Source organism: Sciurus vulgaris (genome assembly GCF_902686455.1).
Source record: "Sciurus vulgaris genome assembly, chromosome: 6".
Taxonomy (NCBI): domain Eukaryota; kingdom Metazoa; phylum Chordata; class Mammalia; order Rodentia; family Sciuridae; genus Sciurus; species Sciurus vulgaris.
Window position 1 is genome coordinate 166,938,040 of NC_136466.1, and position 18,318 is coordinate 166,956,357.

The window sequence follows — 18,318 nt, forward strand, 5'->3', positions numbered from 1 at the left end:
TTTGCTCAGTGATGGTGGAGGAATGAGGAAGCGAGAGGGAGAGGTCAATGTCCAGTAGTGACAGTCCGATGGGCTTATCGCCCTCCTGCCTCCTTACCCTCATCAAGCTGGAAATCCCCAGTGTATGTTGGAGCTACCGCTTCCGCAAATGCTCAGGAGTGTTTGGAAGAGTTCATACAATAGCTGCATCTCTGTGCAAAATGACCAACTTGCAAGATGGGGAAACTGGGAGGGGACCTTTAGGGTGAATATCTACCCGATGCCCCCAAGAGGCCCAGGGCCCACGGGCTCTGTAGCTTGCTGCATCTGTGCTGCTCTCAATCTCGGACACGCACACAGTCCATGGTCCTGTGGACCAGATAACATCATTCATACTTTGCAGAGGGGAAACCAAGGCATGGAGAGACCCAGACCAACTGATTAAAGAAGTAAAACAAGACAAAACAGGAAAGAAGTCCACCCAGGGTTTGTCAGCTGATCAGGCAGGGTTTGACCTCCTTTACGCATGCCTCAGAGGCCAAGGGAGGCCCTCAGGGTGACTCTGGGTGGGTTGACGGCTCCTCCCAGAGCAACAGCTAGCCTGCAGTGACTGTTCCCGGAGACCATCTGGGTGCCTGAGGACAGGCGTGCTGGGGTGGTGAACACAGCCATCCTGAAAGCAGCCTTCCCCTGGAACCCTGTCCCCGGAGCTGTGCTGTGCCGCACGGCGACCTGTAGCACAACCACACATCCTGTGGCCCAAGCCCTGGCCTAGACCTCAGCCATTGTCGTTCTGGGTGCTGATGCAGTAACACCCTGCATGAGATCCTACGGAAGGTGATACTCGAGTTCCTCAGACTGAAAACACTACACTGACTGTGAACCCCAGCAGTCCAAGCTGCAGGTATGAAGTGTGCTGCTGGACACAGACCTTCACGGCCTAAACATAAGCAGCACTATTTACCTGGTCCTTGGAATAAAATCTTATTGCACGTGATAGAAGAATCATGTGAAGGACATAGAGAGTGTTAAGCTGCATAATTGAAGTAGATGTCTTGTCCATAAATAGTGTATGTTTTCTGCCTTTGCATTGAATTCCAAATGACAGTCAGAGGAGAGTTTTTCAAACTTATTAACCCAAGATCCACTTGGATGACTATGAAAATCTATTTCTTTCCTTTAAAGCTTTATGAAATTAAAAACATTTACTATGACTTAGAGCCAGGGGATAAACCAACACACACACACATGCACGCACGCACACACACACATACATATATGTGCACATATATCAGAGGACATATACGTAAAGCAATAATGCTAAAAGCAATGGGTTACTATATATCAAGACACACATATATCAAGCAATACTTAAAACAATTGATATACTATAATAAATATATATGGGTATATATGTGTGTGTATATATATATACTTACTTATATATATTTTCATATATATGCACACACATATTGGTTTTCTTGGGTGAAAATCATTGACTACCTTAAAATCATCAGACTTTTGTTATTATTGTTACCTAATATAAAATGGCATTTTTTTATATAAAAATGATAATTATTTAGTCTCAACTCCTAAGTTTTCCTGATTTCCGGGCTCACATTTCTCTTATTCCCCTTTCCTCTCCATTTGAATGAACTTTTGTCTTGCTGGAGGAAGTCCTTGAGTGACCTTGTCACAGCAGATGTGTGGAAGTGGCATTGAGACCAGGTACACTTAGAAGTCTTCACTTAAACTTACAAAAGGTAGCTTCACTTAGCACTCAAACTGACCTGCAAAGAACTTCCCTTCAGTATTTCTGGGATCTTTGCTCTGCTGTTTTCCAACATCTGGTGCTGTTTATGAGGAATGCTAATCTGACCCTTGTCCCACAGCAGTTAACCTAGTTTCTTCTGTGCCTCTGACTCTCAGCTTTTGGATTCCTCTCTGTCCTTAGCACTGAAATGTCAGTAGCATAGCAATGAGTCTACTGTGGAATCTGGGGCACATGCTGAGTAAACAAAGACCCTGACTCTAAAGTGCAGTATCTTATCATTTCCTCACTTATTTTCAGTATAAAGAAATATCTCTAAGTAATCACTTACTAGTACCTTCTACTGAAAGAAGGAAATGAATTTAGTTGGGAATTTTCTCCCTCACCAGACACCTGGGGACCCCAGGAGTCACCATGCCTCCTGAAGCTCTTGTTCAAGCCTGGTCACAGTCTCCCTGGTGACAAGGGCCCGTGTCCCTTGCTCTTACCAGGTTTCAGCATTTCCTTATTCAGCGTCTGTTGGCAGAAGAGGTATATCCTGATCTCAACGGCTAGCATCAGTTCTTTTCTTTCAAAGGTCCCTGAAGATGCAAATGTTGGCTCTGCATTTATTATCACTCTTGAAAATGTCCCAGTGAAGCCAGTGACACATCTCAAGGGCCTCAGCCATCCTTTCTCCCTGACAGAAAACACTGGATTCTTTCTAGGAATTTTCTTTGGGTCACATGGAAATCGAGTACACATCTTCCTTTAGTGAGCACACGGTCCTTGAATGAGGGTAAAATATAGAAGACACGCCAAACTCAACTGAAGTAGGTAATGTCATGACCTCTCATTTGCAGATGAAAAAAACAAGGACCACAAAGGTTAAATAACTTTCCCAAGGTCACACAGGTGTCAAGGGGTGCCAAAGGATCCAAAAGCAAACAGCACAGAATCAGGGCCACACTAAAAACAATTCCGTAATCCCGCCTCTCAGTAATGATTCAAAGGACATCTGTGAAGGGCACTGCATTATTAACCGGTTCACGGCATTTGATGCCTGCCCGGTATTAACTGTGCCTCAGGAGGATCTGCGAGGACACTGCCTGGCGGGACTCTGATGAGTCAGCGTGCACCAGAGCGGACCAGGAGGTGGCTGCGGACAGCCACAGGAGCGCTCCTGTGAAGGAGGAAACCGCTGGGCACCTGGTCGCGTGGGGGGCAAACAGGGCCCAGCGGAGGAGGCAAAGGCGGGGATTTAGAGTCGGGGTGGGGCAGAGCCGGGTGCAAGCCGGCAGCAGAGCGCGCCTGGGGCGAAGGGCGTGCGCCTGGACCTTCCAGGCAACGTGTGCATGAAAGATGGGCCCCAAACGCAAAAGAAAAGGGAAAACAGCGCAGGGAGGAACCACTGCCCAGCAGAGAGCCGGCAGGAGCCCCAGGACGTCCGGAGTGGAGAAACGCGCGGCTGGGAAGGGCGGGGTCGGGTGGCGGCCACCACGGAGCATGGAGCTGGCTGCGGGGCAGAGGCAGTGCAGGAGGGGCAGGGCCGCAGCGGGTCTTCCGCGGAGCGGGAGTGCAGGGAGAGAGAAGCAGGCACTTCGGAAAGCGGACTTCCTTCTTCATCTACTTATTGATTTTAACATTGAAAGAAACTGCAGGTTTATCAGGGGGGAGGGTCACTGGCACACACGCTGGGGCCACTGGATCAACCATCATTGCAATGTGACCATGTCGGTGAGGATATTCCACATCGCCCAAATGTGAGAAATAGTGGAGAGACTTTACAAACCGTGTTTTAAAGGACAAGGAAATAGAATTACGTTACTAAAAGAAGATTAGGGGGCATTGTTAAAGATCAGAACACAGGGGGTAATGAATGCAAACGGACTCCACTTATCTCTCCAGAGTAAGGTAAATTTAGACGTGGAAGGAAAAGCAAAACGTCATGATTTAGAAGAGAAATGTTTAAAGAAACTAGAAAATAATTCACCAAGCACATTTTTAAAAGTATTGGGTATTTAATTTTTTCTTTCAATGCTGGGCCTTTGCTGTGCGCACAGGAACAGCAAAGCTGCCCAGCAGGCTGACGTCATTCAGAGAGGACCCAAGCCCTGAAACAGAGTAACAAAGAACAGAATTTGCAAGAGGTGAATGTGGGTCCCACTTTCCCTGATTTGACCTTGGAGTTTTTGACTTTCTGGTGGTGGGAAGCACCACCAAACGTGCTAATAGGAAACTGGCTTTGTGCCAGATAGTTTTGCCGGGTTGCAGGCAAAACCAGAACACATCCCCAGAACAGGTGGCAAGGTGAGGCATGGCCAGTGTGTTTTCACCCATGATATTCTCAGCTTACGGGTGCAGGAGGACCCAGCCCAGCACAAGTTGGGGACCACCTCCATCTGGGTTGAGGCGGAAGGCACTAGAGGCTTGAAGAGAGAATGTACTCATCATCTGGACCCAAGGTAAATGTCCACCCCAATTATATCCCTGTGTACTGTTTATAATCAGAAAAAATCATGTGACGAAAGAAATGAGCTCCTCATGAGAGCACATGGACCTGCACGCAATTCAGAAGGAAATTCTGAAATGAACTCTGCAAGAAAACTTAACAGCTCGTTACTTGATGTCATGATATATTTTTAAACAGAAATACACCATTTTGGGTTTGGAAGATTAAACGAATAATGTATATTTGGAAACCTGAAAAAGGCAGTCTCGCATTCTATATAGAAAAACAAACATGTCAAAGAAAGTTCTAATTTTAAAAAACAGAGAAGAAGGGTGGTGGAAATCTTGCAAGATGGAAAGAACACTGAGAAAAACAGCAATCACAACTCTTGAGTGACTGGATGTAGAGAGGAACCCACAAGCAGAAGACAGAGTTCAACTTGCCTAAAATGTTAAGAATATTACAAATGACAAACGAGACCTCCTAATGGAGTGCAACCTGAAGATAACTCACCCACAAGCAGCAAGAGCATGTTCCTGTCTTCCACTGGATCATCTGTCATTCCTTAAGTGTGGGGTTCTGGGCAATGTGTGTTTTCCATCTGTTTTGCACAATTCCAGTTTTAGCATAAAAGAAACGAAGGTTTAGATGAAGGTCCACAGACTTGAGAGTCTTGGGACAGGTGTGATGGGCAGTGTGGATCATCTAACACAAACCCCTTTTATCCTCACCCTGCCAGCTGCTAGGCCCTCACCTGAGCTCCTAAAAGGAGCCTCAGAGCGGTGAGCAGGTTCCTGGCCTCCCCAGAGCCAGGGCACTTCCCCAGGAGAGGGATGAGTTGCCAGGTCACCAGAACTGGGTCTCTGCCCTGGGTTCTCCTGTGTGAAGGGTCTGAGCTGACAGTGGAGCCAGACACGGAGGGTCAGGTCTTCAAAGCCCCCATCTCCCTCCTCAACGGTGCCTCAAGGAGGAGAAGCTGAGCAGCAAGCACAAGACTTTCTTTGAAGCATCAAAAAGTAAGTTTTCCAAACCCCTTCCTACCTGAAATATTGCACTGGCTATTATTTTAGACTTAGAAGGATGATATAGCCCAGCACACTCAATTTCATGAGGAAAGAAAGACATCAAAAAAAAAAAAAAAAAAAAAAAAGAAAAAGAAAAAGAAATGTTTAAACCCATCATTTTGTAGAGGAAACAACCACAACATACATAAATTGGTGCATTTCTTTTTTTTTTTTTTTTTCCTGCATAACAGTATTCTTATTTTAGCCTGCTCTAGGATTCATTCTTATTTTGTTCATTTCCCAAACAAATAAAATAAAATAAAATGCTAATGCCACAAAAGGCAGAAGACAGTAGCTGTAAATGCTAATTTACATGGGAAATAAAAGGAACATTTTTCACGAAGACATATAAAAAGCAAACTTTATTTAAAGACAAGTTTAAAATTTTTAATGACTTTGAGAGTTCTGTCAATTCTGTCTCATGTAGAGTTTGTCACATTTTATATTCATTTATATCAACTGCCAGAGTACAGTGCTCTTTAATAAAAGGGTTTTCCTCTGTTTTTCAACAAAGCATTCAAAATGCCATGCATAACTCAGGAGCCCTGCTCACTAGAAAGCATTAGATTTTCAAAGTTATGTTTTGAGTTTCCTGACCTGCCTTTTTAATGTTTAGAATCTGTTGTTGACATTTTACTAGGTTTGTGATATCACTGTTTGTGACACCCACTCCTGTGCATTGCCCTAAACACTTTCCCCTCACTTGGTTAATAAAATTCACCAGAAAAGATCTGAAATAGTATTTAGTTTGAGTATTAGGCCCATCAATGTCAAAACCTCACACTGTTTTGAAGATTGCTCAACCTGCAAACCATTATCACTGCTGCATCCATGAGCCAAGGGTTTCCACAATGGCGAGTTTAAGTGCACGTTGCCAATAGATCTGGCTTAGGTTAACAGGCTGAGATGATTTCAAGCTTGTGTTGTATCTTTGACCTAAAAATTGCATTTTTCAGAAGAAACACACAAAGTCTGTGACACTCCCTACTGGGAGAAGACTGATTGCTTCTCTAACAGTGAGGATAAAATAGCCAGGGTTCATAGAAATACACCAGGCAAAACCACACGGGACTCTTGGGGAGAGTGATGTGGGACTGGGAGAATCACAAATCGTAAATCTTTGTTTATCTGTGTTCAGTGTTTCAAGTTTTACCAGACCAGGCGAGGGTGTGAGTAGAGGTGGAAGGGGCCTCATCTTGAAGAGTCCGATAGCACCTGGATGTGTTCAGACAGTCATGAGCTCAGGTGCTCACAGATCGCACCTGCCTGCATGGAATCCAGAAGACAGGAGGAAGACTTTAAGGAATGGCTTCCCCAGAGTTACTTGGGAATCCAGGCATTGCTCCAAACCATGGGGAGCACAAAATGTTGGAAGATACAGTTTCAAGATTCCTGATAATAGCCCAGACTGTAAAGGAAAATAATGGAATAATAGCTCTTGCCACCAAAGAGCTCACAGTCTGTTTTCAAGATGGCAGGAATGGACCCAGGTAGACCTGCTGGAAGGACAGTACTCTGGATTGTGATCCCCTGAGTACCTCCACTCAATACCTCTAACTGCTGGAGCCTATCCCAGAGGAACAGTCCACACCCCTAAGTAGGCCTCCCCTAGGGATGGTCATTGTCCTTAGCACAGCAGACTGTGTGTGGCCTACTGGGCCTGAGATTCCATCAGACTGGCCCAGATTCATTCTATAGTCAGTGGTAAGATATTTGTGATTTTATTCCACACTAGTTACTTAGAAAATTAAGCCTTAATTTCTTAAAATTAAGTCCCAGTTGGTCACACAAGGAAGGTACTGAAAACAGGGTCATGAAAAAAAAAAGAATCCAATGCCCACCTTCTGTGGTGAGGCCAGACGTGGTTCTCTGGTGCTTTCCCAGTGGAATCTGGCAGACTGCAAGAGTCAGCTGGAGATCAGAGAGGCCTCAGGACCTGCAGCCCCAGGGATGCTAAGGGGCTGCACTTGGCTTTCTGGTTTTCAGCTCTAAGAGGTCCACTATTAGATTGATTGCAGGTTGATTTCTGTCTTCAGGAGAAAGTCCTGACCTCACTCTCTTTATTCTATGATGCAGATTGTTCTACTAGGTGAAACTCCCCAACTTGAGACAGCCGGATAGTGATGCTCTGTGCTCAGTGATGAACAGGAGGGTGAGTGGGTTTTCTTTCAACACTCGATTCATGGTCTAACTTCATTGTGCTTCTAAAATATAGCTAAACCTACCTGGGCTTGAGTTTTTCTCTTAACTAATTCTCTTATGTTATGGCTTTGTTCCCCATGTGGGTTCCATGTCATTATTTGCCTATTTTAAATAACATATTTTCATTTTTTCCTTCTGGTTAAAAACTTTCCTGACAGCTATTACCAGAATGTTAGCTTGTATATAGGATGGATTATGCCTGTGATTATTTAGCAATACATGAACTCAGATCCTTTCCAGAAAAGTCAACCAACTCTTCTGCCCATCCCTTCCTTAGATTCAATGATTCAGAACAAGAGAGACATATGAGGAAAATGATGTAATACAGTAGAAACAATTAATAGTTGGTTTAAAATGTATTGCTAGACTGATGTGATCTTGCAATATGTATAATTAGAAAATGAGAGATTACACTTTATTTATGTATGACCTATAAAATGTGTAAATGCATTCTACTCTCATGTACAACTAATTAGAACAAATAAAATTTAAAAAAATTTAAATGCCGTCATTTCTTGTGTTGGAAGCAGGGCTCATTCGCCTTTGACACCCTTCCCATTTGGTCACCTTCTCCCGCTTCCTCAGCGTGGTTAACGCAGACATCTGCTTTATACGACCCCCTCTCTTGGTGGCCACATTCCCAACTCCACTGGGACTGTAGATGCAACCTATCTGACGTACTTCACGGACCCCACACCTGCCACTGTGAATCACAGCATGGGCACACGGAGCTCACGCCTGCTGCTCCAAGGGCACCAGTGCCAGCTCTCCTCAGAACACCTTCCTGGATAATGCTCTGGATGGACCCAAGCAGTGTCTTCCTCTCACAGGACCCTCTGTGTGTGTCCCAACATGCGTTCTGGATAGCTCAGCACTTCCTGTTAGCCTGGGAAACATGCTGCCCTGCTGCCCCCTTCTCTCTGGGGTCTGTAAGTTATTAGAACCACTTATGTTATTTCACTTGCTCTGCTGAGCTGCCTCCTCTGCATTGCCTCTCCCATCAGAGATCTTCTCAAGGGTGGCTATCTTTATAGGCGTAAGCCAGACACAGGACAGGTAAGAGCCACGGGGTGTTTCCCAGGAGAAACAAGTTCTCTATGAGAGGACACCTGGTCACAGGTTGGACCCCTGCCAGGAGGCAGAGTATCCCATGAAATGCTCATGTAGACCCCACAGTCAAGTCCCAGGAGCTCTGCCAGAGCAGGGCTGCAATGATAGCCTCTCCTGCAAGAAAGGCTGTTATGGTTTAGGTGTGTGTCCCCCAGAAGCTCATGTATGACACAGTGCAAGAGGTTTAGATGTGACATGATTGGGCTATGAAAGCTTCACCCAATGGCGCATTAATCCCCTGATAGGGATTAACTGAGTGGCAGCTGGAGGCAGGCGGGGTGTGGCTGGAGGAGGTGGGCCCCTATTGGTGTGTGTTTGGGGTATATTTTGTTGTTGTTAAGTGGAGCTCTCTCTTTGCTTCCTGATCATCATGTCCTGAGTTGCTTTCCTCCACTATACTCTTCCGCCATGATGTTCAGCCTTACTTCAAGCCCCTAGGAATGGAGTCAGCAATCTATAAACTGAGATCTCTGAAACCATGAGCCCTCAAATAAACTTTTCCTTCTCTAATTGTTGCCAGGTCTTTTAGTCACAACAGCAGAAAAACTGACTAAAAGAGACCCCAAGACCAAATTAAAAGGAAAAAAAAAAAAAAAAAAAAGCCAATACCTGTATAATCGGCTGATCTTTCTCAGTGACTCCTGCCGTTCTTTCTCCTCTATTGCTGCTTGAACACTGGCCTGCTTTGTGGTTTGGTCCTGATCCCCTGATCATTTCTTTAACCATTACCTTTCCCTGGGGGATCTCATTTGAACTTGAAGCTTCAAACAGCATGTAATGGTTAATTTGAATTGTCAACTTAATTGAATTAAGAGATGCTGAAGATTAAGGGCTTCTGTGTGTGTCCATGAGGTCGTGTCTAGGAATGATTGGCATGTGGGATAGCAACTGAAGTGGAGCCCCTCCCTAAGTGTGAGCAGCACTGTCCAACAGGCTGATGGCTTGGATGGAATAAAAGTTGGAAGAATAAAGAAGCAGCAGCAGATACAAGCTCAATTCTTCTTGAACAGGTTCTTAATTGCTGCTGTGATCACCTGAGGATATCAGGCTCTTGATTCTTCAGTCTTCCAAAGTGGACTCTACCAGTGATTCTCCAGGTGTTTTCCAGAAGCCTTCAGTATCAAACTGATGATCGCTCTTGTTCTGATGCTTCAGGGTCTTGGACTGCGCAGCTACTGGTTCCTCCAGCTCTCCAGCCTGCAGATGGTCATTGTGGACTATCTGGCTTCTGGTCATGGAAGCCAATCAAATAAATCCCCTTTTTATAATCGACTTCCTTTGAATTCTGTTTCTCTAGAGAACCCTAATACACAATGACTACATGCTCATGACTTCCAAGGTTTCATCTTTAGCTCCAGATTTTATTTACAACTGCCAGTTTGGCATCTCTCCCGGGACATAACAGGCACCGCAAAATTGACTGTTCAAAGTTCAACTCTTGGTTTCTCCTCCGCTCGCCATTTCCCCATGAGTATTGTGACCAAAGACTGCAACCGTGGATGTGGCACATCAGCTGCCATCCAGATGGTCAAGCTCAAAGCCTAGGAAATTCTCTCGGTTATTTTTCTCATCCAATAGCTAATCCCAAAAGTCACTTCTACTGGTTCAGCTTCAAAATGCCTCCTGGATCTGCCCGTTTCCACCCACGCTTCTCCTTTCTCTATACTGCCACAGTGCTGTGGTTGGAATGTGACTTCAAGTCCATGGCGTGGACACTTAATCCCCAAAGTCATATGCTAATATATTTGGAGGCAGGGACTTCAAGAGGTAATAGGATTAGATCAGGTCACGAGGGTGGGACCCCCATGATGATGCTAGTGAGTTCCTAAGAAGGGAAAGAAACTGGAGCTGGCACCTGATCGGTTTCATCCTGGATGCCCTCTGCCCTGTTATGATGCAGCAGGAAGGTCCTTGTCAGACATCCACACTGTGTTCTTGGACTTCCTAGCCTCCAGAACCTTGGCTAGATAATCTACTAATTATAAATTACCCAGGCTGTGCCATTCAGCTGTAGCAACAGAAAATGGACTAGGTCACACGGCTTCCAATGTCCTACCAACACTCCCACCTCCTTCAACCTGACTTCTACTGACAGCCAAGAGGATCCTTCTAGCATATTGATCAGTTCATACTGCCTTTCTTAAAGCCCTTCAGTGAGTCCCACCAGCACACAGTAAAATCCCAGCCTTTGCTGCTCCCTGGAGCATGTCACCTGGTTCTGCCTTGCCCGCTGGCTGCTCCCACCAGCCACTCCCCTTGTCAGTGTGGCTCCTGCCTCAGGACCCTGTTAGTTCCCCCTGCTTTTGATCAGGGCGCTTTACCTGGGGTCCTCATGGGGCTGTGACCTTCTGCAATTCACATTTCAACTCCAGTACCACATCCTGGAGCGTGTGCTGATCGGCCCTCCCCGCCCGGCCCTCAGCCTTCCCCACCATGCTTCGGCCTGCTGTGTCTTCCCATGGAATTTCCACCTGTCTCTTGCCATCAGAATTTAAGTACAAAGAAAACAGGGACCTACAGTCTTGGGTCCTACTGTTTCCTACAGCTGGGGTAATCCTCAACACATATCAAAGAAACCTGAGTTTGGAACTGTGATAGGAGAGCCAGGCCCTGATAGAAGAATCTATGTGAAAACACTAATTTGAAAAGTGTAGGCACAGGTTGATGTGCATGTTATTATTTCCTATGCGCTTTGCATCTCACTCTGAGCATATTATATAGTTCTACATAGTTTCTTGTGTATGAAAAGATCAGTCTTTAGGAGGAATTTTCACATGCATGAACACACATTTATTCAATGTTCGATAATATGTAAACATATTACAGGTCTTATCTAGAAAACTCTTAAATAAATTTCCCAATATCCCAAGAGCATTCAGGCAACTGTAAAAGGAAAACCCTATGAATAATACCTTTTGAAGACACATACGAAGTTAACAAAACTGCAGTCATGAATCCTAATTTTCAATTTGGTGAAGACTTGGTAGGTGCCTCGATTCCGGTAGCTGGGATGTGGGGGGGCACCTGTGCTCATTCAATGTGGTATTATATATGCAGGATGCGTGACTTCAACATTTTGAAGTCAGTCCCATGATGTTAAATCCAAATTGGCTTTTTTTGCCCACATTTAAAGATAGAGTAGCAAATCTGTGATTACATTTGCCTGCATATGTAATCTGTGATTATGTATGATGGCAATTACAAAATACTGACACTTTGATTTTGGAATGGAGACAGCTTTTCTCATGAAAGTGACAAATATCAGAAGATGGTATAGTGCAATAAGAATGGCTGGTTTTCTAATTCCCTTTTACTGGACTTACTTTACTCACATCAGTTGATGCAGAGTTCTGAGTCTCTCCACGAGATTGTCCTTTCCATTCACGACAGCATCAACAAGCCTTATCAGAATGCAAAATGTATTCTCCATGGAATACTGGAGACTGGAAGGGGCCCCAGCATCATCAAAACCAGTGCCCTTTTTAGGGTACAACTTCTGGGCTTTTGGGTCTGTCTCTCTGGTGTCATTGACAAAGGTTAGCTTGTTATAATCTGGATGTCTCCAGCCAGACATGTGGATGGCTTCCTCAGCAGGGCCATTAGCAGGGGTGTTGCTTAACTTTCTTATACAGAGGAAACGTCTGGAGGGTTTATTGCACCATTCAATTGTTCTACTGCAATGATGTAAATAGTCTCTTACATACACTTAACCATTAAAAGAATCTGCTTGATTCCCTGCTGTAACTCTTTTATTTTTGTCCTTTAGACCAAAATGTCTACCATTCTACAAAAAATAAACAAATAATTGGGAATATTTTTTGGACACTCCAGTGTGAGCTCCTAAAATCTCCAGCATCTAAGTTCTTTAGGCATCAAGACTTGGCAGTGATTTTTGACAGAGTCCCTCCCCAGGCCCTTGGTGCTTAGACCGGTAAGCACTGATTTCTCCTTAAAGGAGGCAGAGTCCAGATCCAAACACAGTCTGTGGTGCAATATTTGAAAAGGTGCAATAATCTTACTGTTTCTAACTAAAAGACTTACTAGAAAGGTTTGCAGACTTGACTCGAGGATTACTGACAGATTTCTCCTGGAATTGATTTTCATTCCTCATTTAATAGCACCCATAAATTGCAGCATATTGAAACATTTTGCCCTGGAATTTCTCAATGAGGCAGAACATCTGAGTTGTGTGAGAATTCAAGGATCTATATGATGTAATGTGGTGCACACTATTAAAGCAATTCTTGAATTTCTTCTGATGAATAAGAATGGCAATATGAGAACTGGCGGAAATATTAATTCCTTCTGTTCTTTTTTCTCCTCATGCAAAAGGGCCAGATTTTAGTAGTAAAAATCTAGAACAACTTCAAGAGTGCTTTACCACTCTCTGGTTCCAGATCTTCATGTGAACTGCTTTCCTCCTCTACACTTCTCCATGATGTTTAGCCTCACCTCTGGCCCTGAGGAATGGAGTCAGCTGCCTATGGACTGAGACCTCTGAAACCGGAAAACAGTGGACTGAGGATATAGCTCCCTGGTATAGTGCTTCCCCAGTGCAGAACTGGAAGGGGGTGATCCTGAATGCCAGGCTTGCATGCCCGCCCAGCCCTGGTCCCCTGTCTGTGAAGTGGATTTAATTGTCCAGGTTGACAAGGTTCACAGTATTCTTGTGCAAATAGTGATGAGGGGGTGGTACTGAACACCAAGATGAATGAGGTTGTTACACAAATTGATGCACAAAATAAACTGGAGAAATCTGAGAAATCTTACTGTTGGTGATATTAAGTATTAAAGTGCCAAACCTGCCCTGTTTTAAATAAAATATTAAAAAGGTCACTCCCTGGTAAACCCAGGTGGGGAGTCATCTAAGCTTACCATGCAGGTGCTTACCAAAAATAGAGGAGAGTCTTAACTTTTGCTCTTGGATTTAAGTCAAAGTACTGTATAGAAATTGTGTGACATCAGTAAGGAAGTTCAGTGCTGCTTTTTTGTTCATGATTTAAAAAATAAGTAGTTTTGGTGTGATTTTTTTCTGTTAAACCTACATTCCTGTGACTACGTAAAGCATTCCTCTATGTATTGGCTTTCACAGTTTTTCAAAAAGTGAGATATTTAATTATGTTCAATCCAAAATATTGGTGTTTTGTATGGATCATAAGATCAGCTCTCTTTAAGCCTTTTTCTTTTTGTCGCAAATGAAAACATTATGACCTTTCCTCTTAAACCAACTCCAAGGCAACTGGAAAAAAAAAGAATGATTGACATGCCATGCAAATGAGTTGCATAGCACATTCATAACATCACCTGCTCCCCATTAGGGAAAGACAATGCATTCATTATCTCCCCAACCATAGTCACACCAGGACCTAGTGCTTGTTTTTAAAGTAAGTTTGCAGACAGGAAAACAATTTTGCATCCAAGGGCAGAAAGGAAGTCTGCTGAACTGGCTCCCTGAACTCCATGCTGGGTGCAGAACCCAGGTATACACGAAGTCTCTGCGCTTCGCTTACCTGGAACTTTCCACTGGAATGTCTATGCTCTCATATTCAGTCTACAGGATGGTTAAGGAATACCATGTAAAATATTCTTCTAATTTCTTTAAAAACAAAGACCACCTAAAAATTGAAGGTGTTTTATTCTCTCTATATAAAAAAGCAAACTAGTTTTTACTTCCACACAGGCAACATTAATTTTAACTGCCTGGGTGGTTAGAAAACAAGGTTCTTGTTCTGCAATGAATCCAGCTCTCATCAATTCCTGAAAGTCCATTACACACTCCAGAGAGAAACCCTCGCTGCCGTCCCAGGCCTGACAGGGCCATCTGTTACACGGCACAACACTCGGAAAACGGCTCTGGCTTTCCCGCAGGATGAGAAACGCCAGACGAGTCAAAACGCACAGAGGTGAACACCTTCAGCCCCATGAGGTGGTTTCATGCAGTGCCTTCATTTTCCTATGCAGTGAAAATCATGCGTGTCCTTCGTCCTACATGAGCCAGGTTAGGGCAGGATGCAGCTCTGAGAAAATCTCTACTGACACTCTTCATCTTCTCCCCCCAAATCCTATAGTACAAATAGTCACTTTATTCAAACGCTGATTGTAATGTTTAGAAATTCTTTTCATTTGTATCCGGGAAAAATATATGAAATTTGAAGAAAGTACAGAGTTGGGCAACTTTGGAAAGTGCTCAGAATCCCTAGACAAATTTCCAAGAGGACGAACTGTTTGTAGTCCCCTCCCGGGTTAAAGAGGAGTGGCTTCCCCAGCTCATCTGCCCTTTGCATTCCCCTCCAAGGGTACAAGAAAGTGGAGCCTTGGACAAGACCAGGGAGCTATTCAAGATGGCAGCCTCCCAAGCTTGTGGGTGTCAGTTCGCTCTGAGAAACTGGGTGATGCTGATTTATTCAATGACTGGAACACACCATTTTCTGACTGCTAAGCACTTACCCTCCTGGATGAAGGACCCAAAAGTATGTTACTCTTTGCCATAATTAGTGTGGATGCAGCAAGGGAGATGAGCAGGAAGTGGCATGCGGGATCTCAGGGAAACAGCACTTAGAACCCAAGACCTCAGGAACTATTCCCCTTTCTGAAGGCCACATAGCTTGCCAATGGTCAGTTCTTGTTTCCTTAAATCTATCAAATTTTATCTTATTGATTTTTTTTCAACCAAGATAGTATCTTATTCCTATGTAATTACATGTTGCTGTTCAATTACATGAAAAAAAGCACAGATATTTATTCTTCCTCTAGGAACATATTTTCTGAAATCTTAACAAGACAAGGACTATTCTAGGCACCAATCTCTGGAAGTGAACTCCCAACTTTTGAGACCAAGCACGTGTGAGGTGTCAAATTATTCCATTAAACCTCTTTTACATAGATTCTAATTTTGTTGAAGGGCTCCTTTTCCCTTTATTTTAAAAGCATTGGCTTCTTTTTAAAATTAGTAAATGCACGTCCTTCTAGTATCTCTCATGACCATCCCCTAATGTCTCTGGCACCTGAGACACACAGTCCAGGAGCTTCTGAAGTCAAAGTGTGACCTGTCTGACCACTTGGACTCCTCAGCCACTGGGACAAGGGGACTTGCTTGGCTGCTCCAGACGCCTTCAGAGAAATGAGATGCGTCAGTGAGGTCAGGAGCCTGAGTTATTGCTTTTGTCAAACTGTTACTGATACCATTAGGTTATATAATCAGTCCACTTGGAATTTCAGTTCTGTTTTGCCTTGTTGCTATTTTGAAGCAGATTCTGGAGGTGATAGAAACGAAAGTTAAATACGTCTGTCAGGAAAAAGTCGAAGTCCTCTCTGTTATTTGGACACAACAACTATCTCTTCTAAAACACTTGAACTTTAGGGCATGGGGTACAGTGGTGCCAACTATGAACTCCAAGTGCTATTTGTTGACACTGTGGAATTTCCCAGAACCCAGATGTAAAATGTTCACTGAACATAAAAGTCTGAAGAAAAGTTTGACAACAGCCCCAAATTAACAGCCGTCCATGGATCTTAATGGGGCATCCAGAATTAACATGCACTGTGGACCAAAGAATTGAATTTCAGGTACCGAACGGCTTTGTTCTGCAGGTGGTAAGGCAAAACACAGTTTAAACAAACTGAAGCACCATATTTGCCAAAAGTCCAGTGAGAAGGCAGTGTTCCCAGTCAGACCCAGGGCCGAGGACACAAACTTTGTGCTCAATAAATATTTGCTAAGCAAATGGATTAATATCCCTGTTTCAGAAAAGGAGTCCAATTCTATTCTTCAGTGCATCCACCAACAAAAATCCAGTGCCAACATTAGAGGAATTTGGGTTGGTTCTCCCCACCATAATACATTCTGAGGACGTTTTGAGAACGTAACGTTGCTACAACATTACAGTCATTAAGCATCCACTACATGCCAAACACCGCTAACAGCATAGATAGGTGACTACAGGTGCTCACAGAGAAGGGACATAGTTCACAGCCATCACCATCGTATGTCTGCCAAGTGGGTCTCTGTGATGAATGACCCAGAACTGTCCACAGGGCTGACAATGGCACGTCCTCGTCCCGGTTGCCCCATGGCAGACCTGTCCGACCTGCTCCCGCCATTCCTGGCTGCACGCCTCGCCCCCCTCATCTCCCACTGTCTTCACAGGTCACCTTTTGTAAAGTCTCCTCGTGGTCAGTGTGTTCCCTGGATGTACTTTTCTACCCGCATCTCCCAACAATTGCCCTGGTTCTGCTGCTAATAGGTGCAGCCCCAGCCCCTCACCAAGCCCTCCTCCCAACAGCAGTCTCCTCCCCAGGATGTCCACCACTTTATCCAGTGGGGCAACAGTCCAGGCCCCTGCCTGGGAGGGCACAGTGGAAGCCAGGAGGCCCCTCTTCCTGTTGGGCAAGTCTTGCGGCAAACTCAGAGCAGCACCCATGTCTTAACAAGTGCAATTACTGTTTGAATGGCCCGGCCACCTGTGGATGACAGCAGCTGACAGGGTCTTCATGTGGGCGATGCTGACTCACGGGTCTGCAGGTTGCACAGAGGAAGCCACCGCTGCTCATTTGTTATGACTCCCAGGCCCTGAGCCCAGGGCTGAGCATCTTTCTGATGTTCATGAATAAATGCACTTCATACTTAATATCGGCGGCAACAACACCATTATAATAACGCCAAGATAATGTGGACAGAGAATGAAAACACATCTTACCTGTTGACGTTTTTCAAATTCCAGCTTGATCCGGGACTTGATGCAATTGCACGTGTCCTGATATGTTTGCTGCAGAGCAAGTTCCATGAGGTGTTTATGGTAGGCTCCTGCCAGGTTCCCACAGATGAAAATGATCACGTTGGCCAGGATCTGAAGAGGTGAAAAAGTCACTCACTAGGGTGAGGTTCCTGACTCCTGATACAATGAAAGCAAAACGCATGTTAACTACGATCTTCAAACTAACAACTACGTGAGGTTAGTCTTTCCTGTTTCCAAACCAACATTCCTATTTGCTCCACAGAAAGCACCAATCTCCACTGGAGACCCTCCGTTCATGCCTCACAGGCAGGGATCCTGCCTGCTGATGGACAGCTTTGCAGGCCCTGCCTTGAGGCCTGGAGAGTCCTGTGTGCTCAGGCCCTCCTCTTCTGCCTCTTCAGGAAATGGACATGCCATGTCTGTCCCCCTGGTTCCAGCATGAGAGCTGTGCTGGCCAAACTGCACCTGTTGTTTTGCAGGAGAGCTCCTGGCTATCACACAGCATCGTGTGACATGTAACTGCCCTGCAGGGACTGATACTTGCTCTTTCATGTGTCGGAATGAGGTAGCCTTTGAACACATATACCTGTTAGTCTTTTTATGACAAAAACAATTTATGTTCACAACAACTTGGAAAGAAAACAGAAAAACAGAAAGAAAATGTGAAAAGAACCTTAGTTGTCCTGTCCAGGAAAAACACTGCTGTCCAGGTAGCCACGTCCATCTACCTCATGGCCTTCTGGATTCTCAGAATTAATGCCACGCTTGGTTTGGCCAAGGGCTCTATCTTATCCCAAAAGGACAGATTTTGTTCTGAATATGGTTTGGTGTTTTGATTTTCTAGTTTAACCTTTAATCACATTTTTTTTTGAGATTACATAAATTCCGTGACAACAGTGTTTTGTGCACTTAGCTAACATTCAGTGTCATGACTCCGGCATCAATCGGCTCTTAGGCGGTTTGCTCGTTTCTGTGTTGGTACTCCGTGCATTTGCATCATGCTGTGGATGCCAAACGCACGCTCAA

The 18,318-nt window shown here is 44.5% G+C and overlaps 1 protein-coding gene across 3 annotated transcripts in view; it reads right to left on the reverse strand.

The window, feature by feature from the left end:
- The window catches only part of ADCY2 (adenylate cyclase 2), a 376,288-nt gene that overhangs the window by 156,988 nt on the left and 200,982 nt on the right, over positions 1 to 18,318 (reverse strand). Inside the window, exon 4 of one of the 3 annotated variants that reach the window (XM_079144907.1) lies at positions 17,254 to 17,403. The exons of 1 other annotated variant lie outside the window; for it this stretch is intronic. In XM_079144907.1, the coding sequence (XP_079001033.1) occupies positions 17,254 to 17,403 (150 nt within the window). Of the gene's footprint in view, positions 1 to 9,166; positions 9,299 to 17,253; positions 17,404 to 18,318 lie in introns of those variants that run through there. One more of the 3 variants, XM_079144909.1, reaches the window with a different exon arrangement.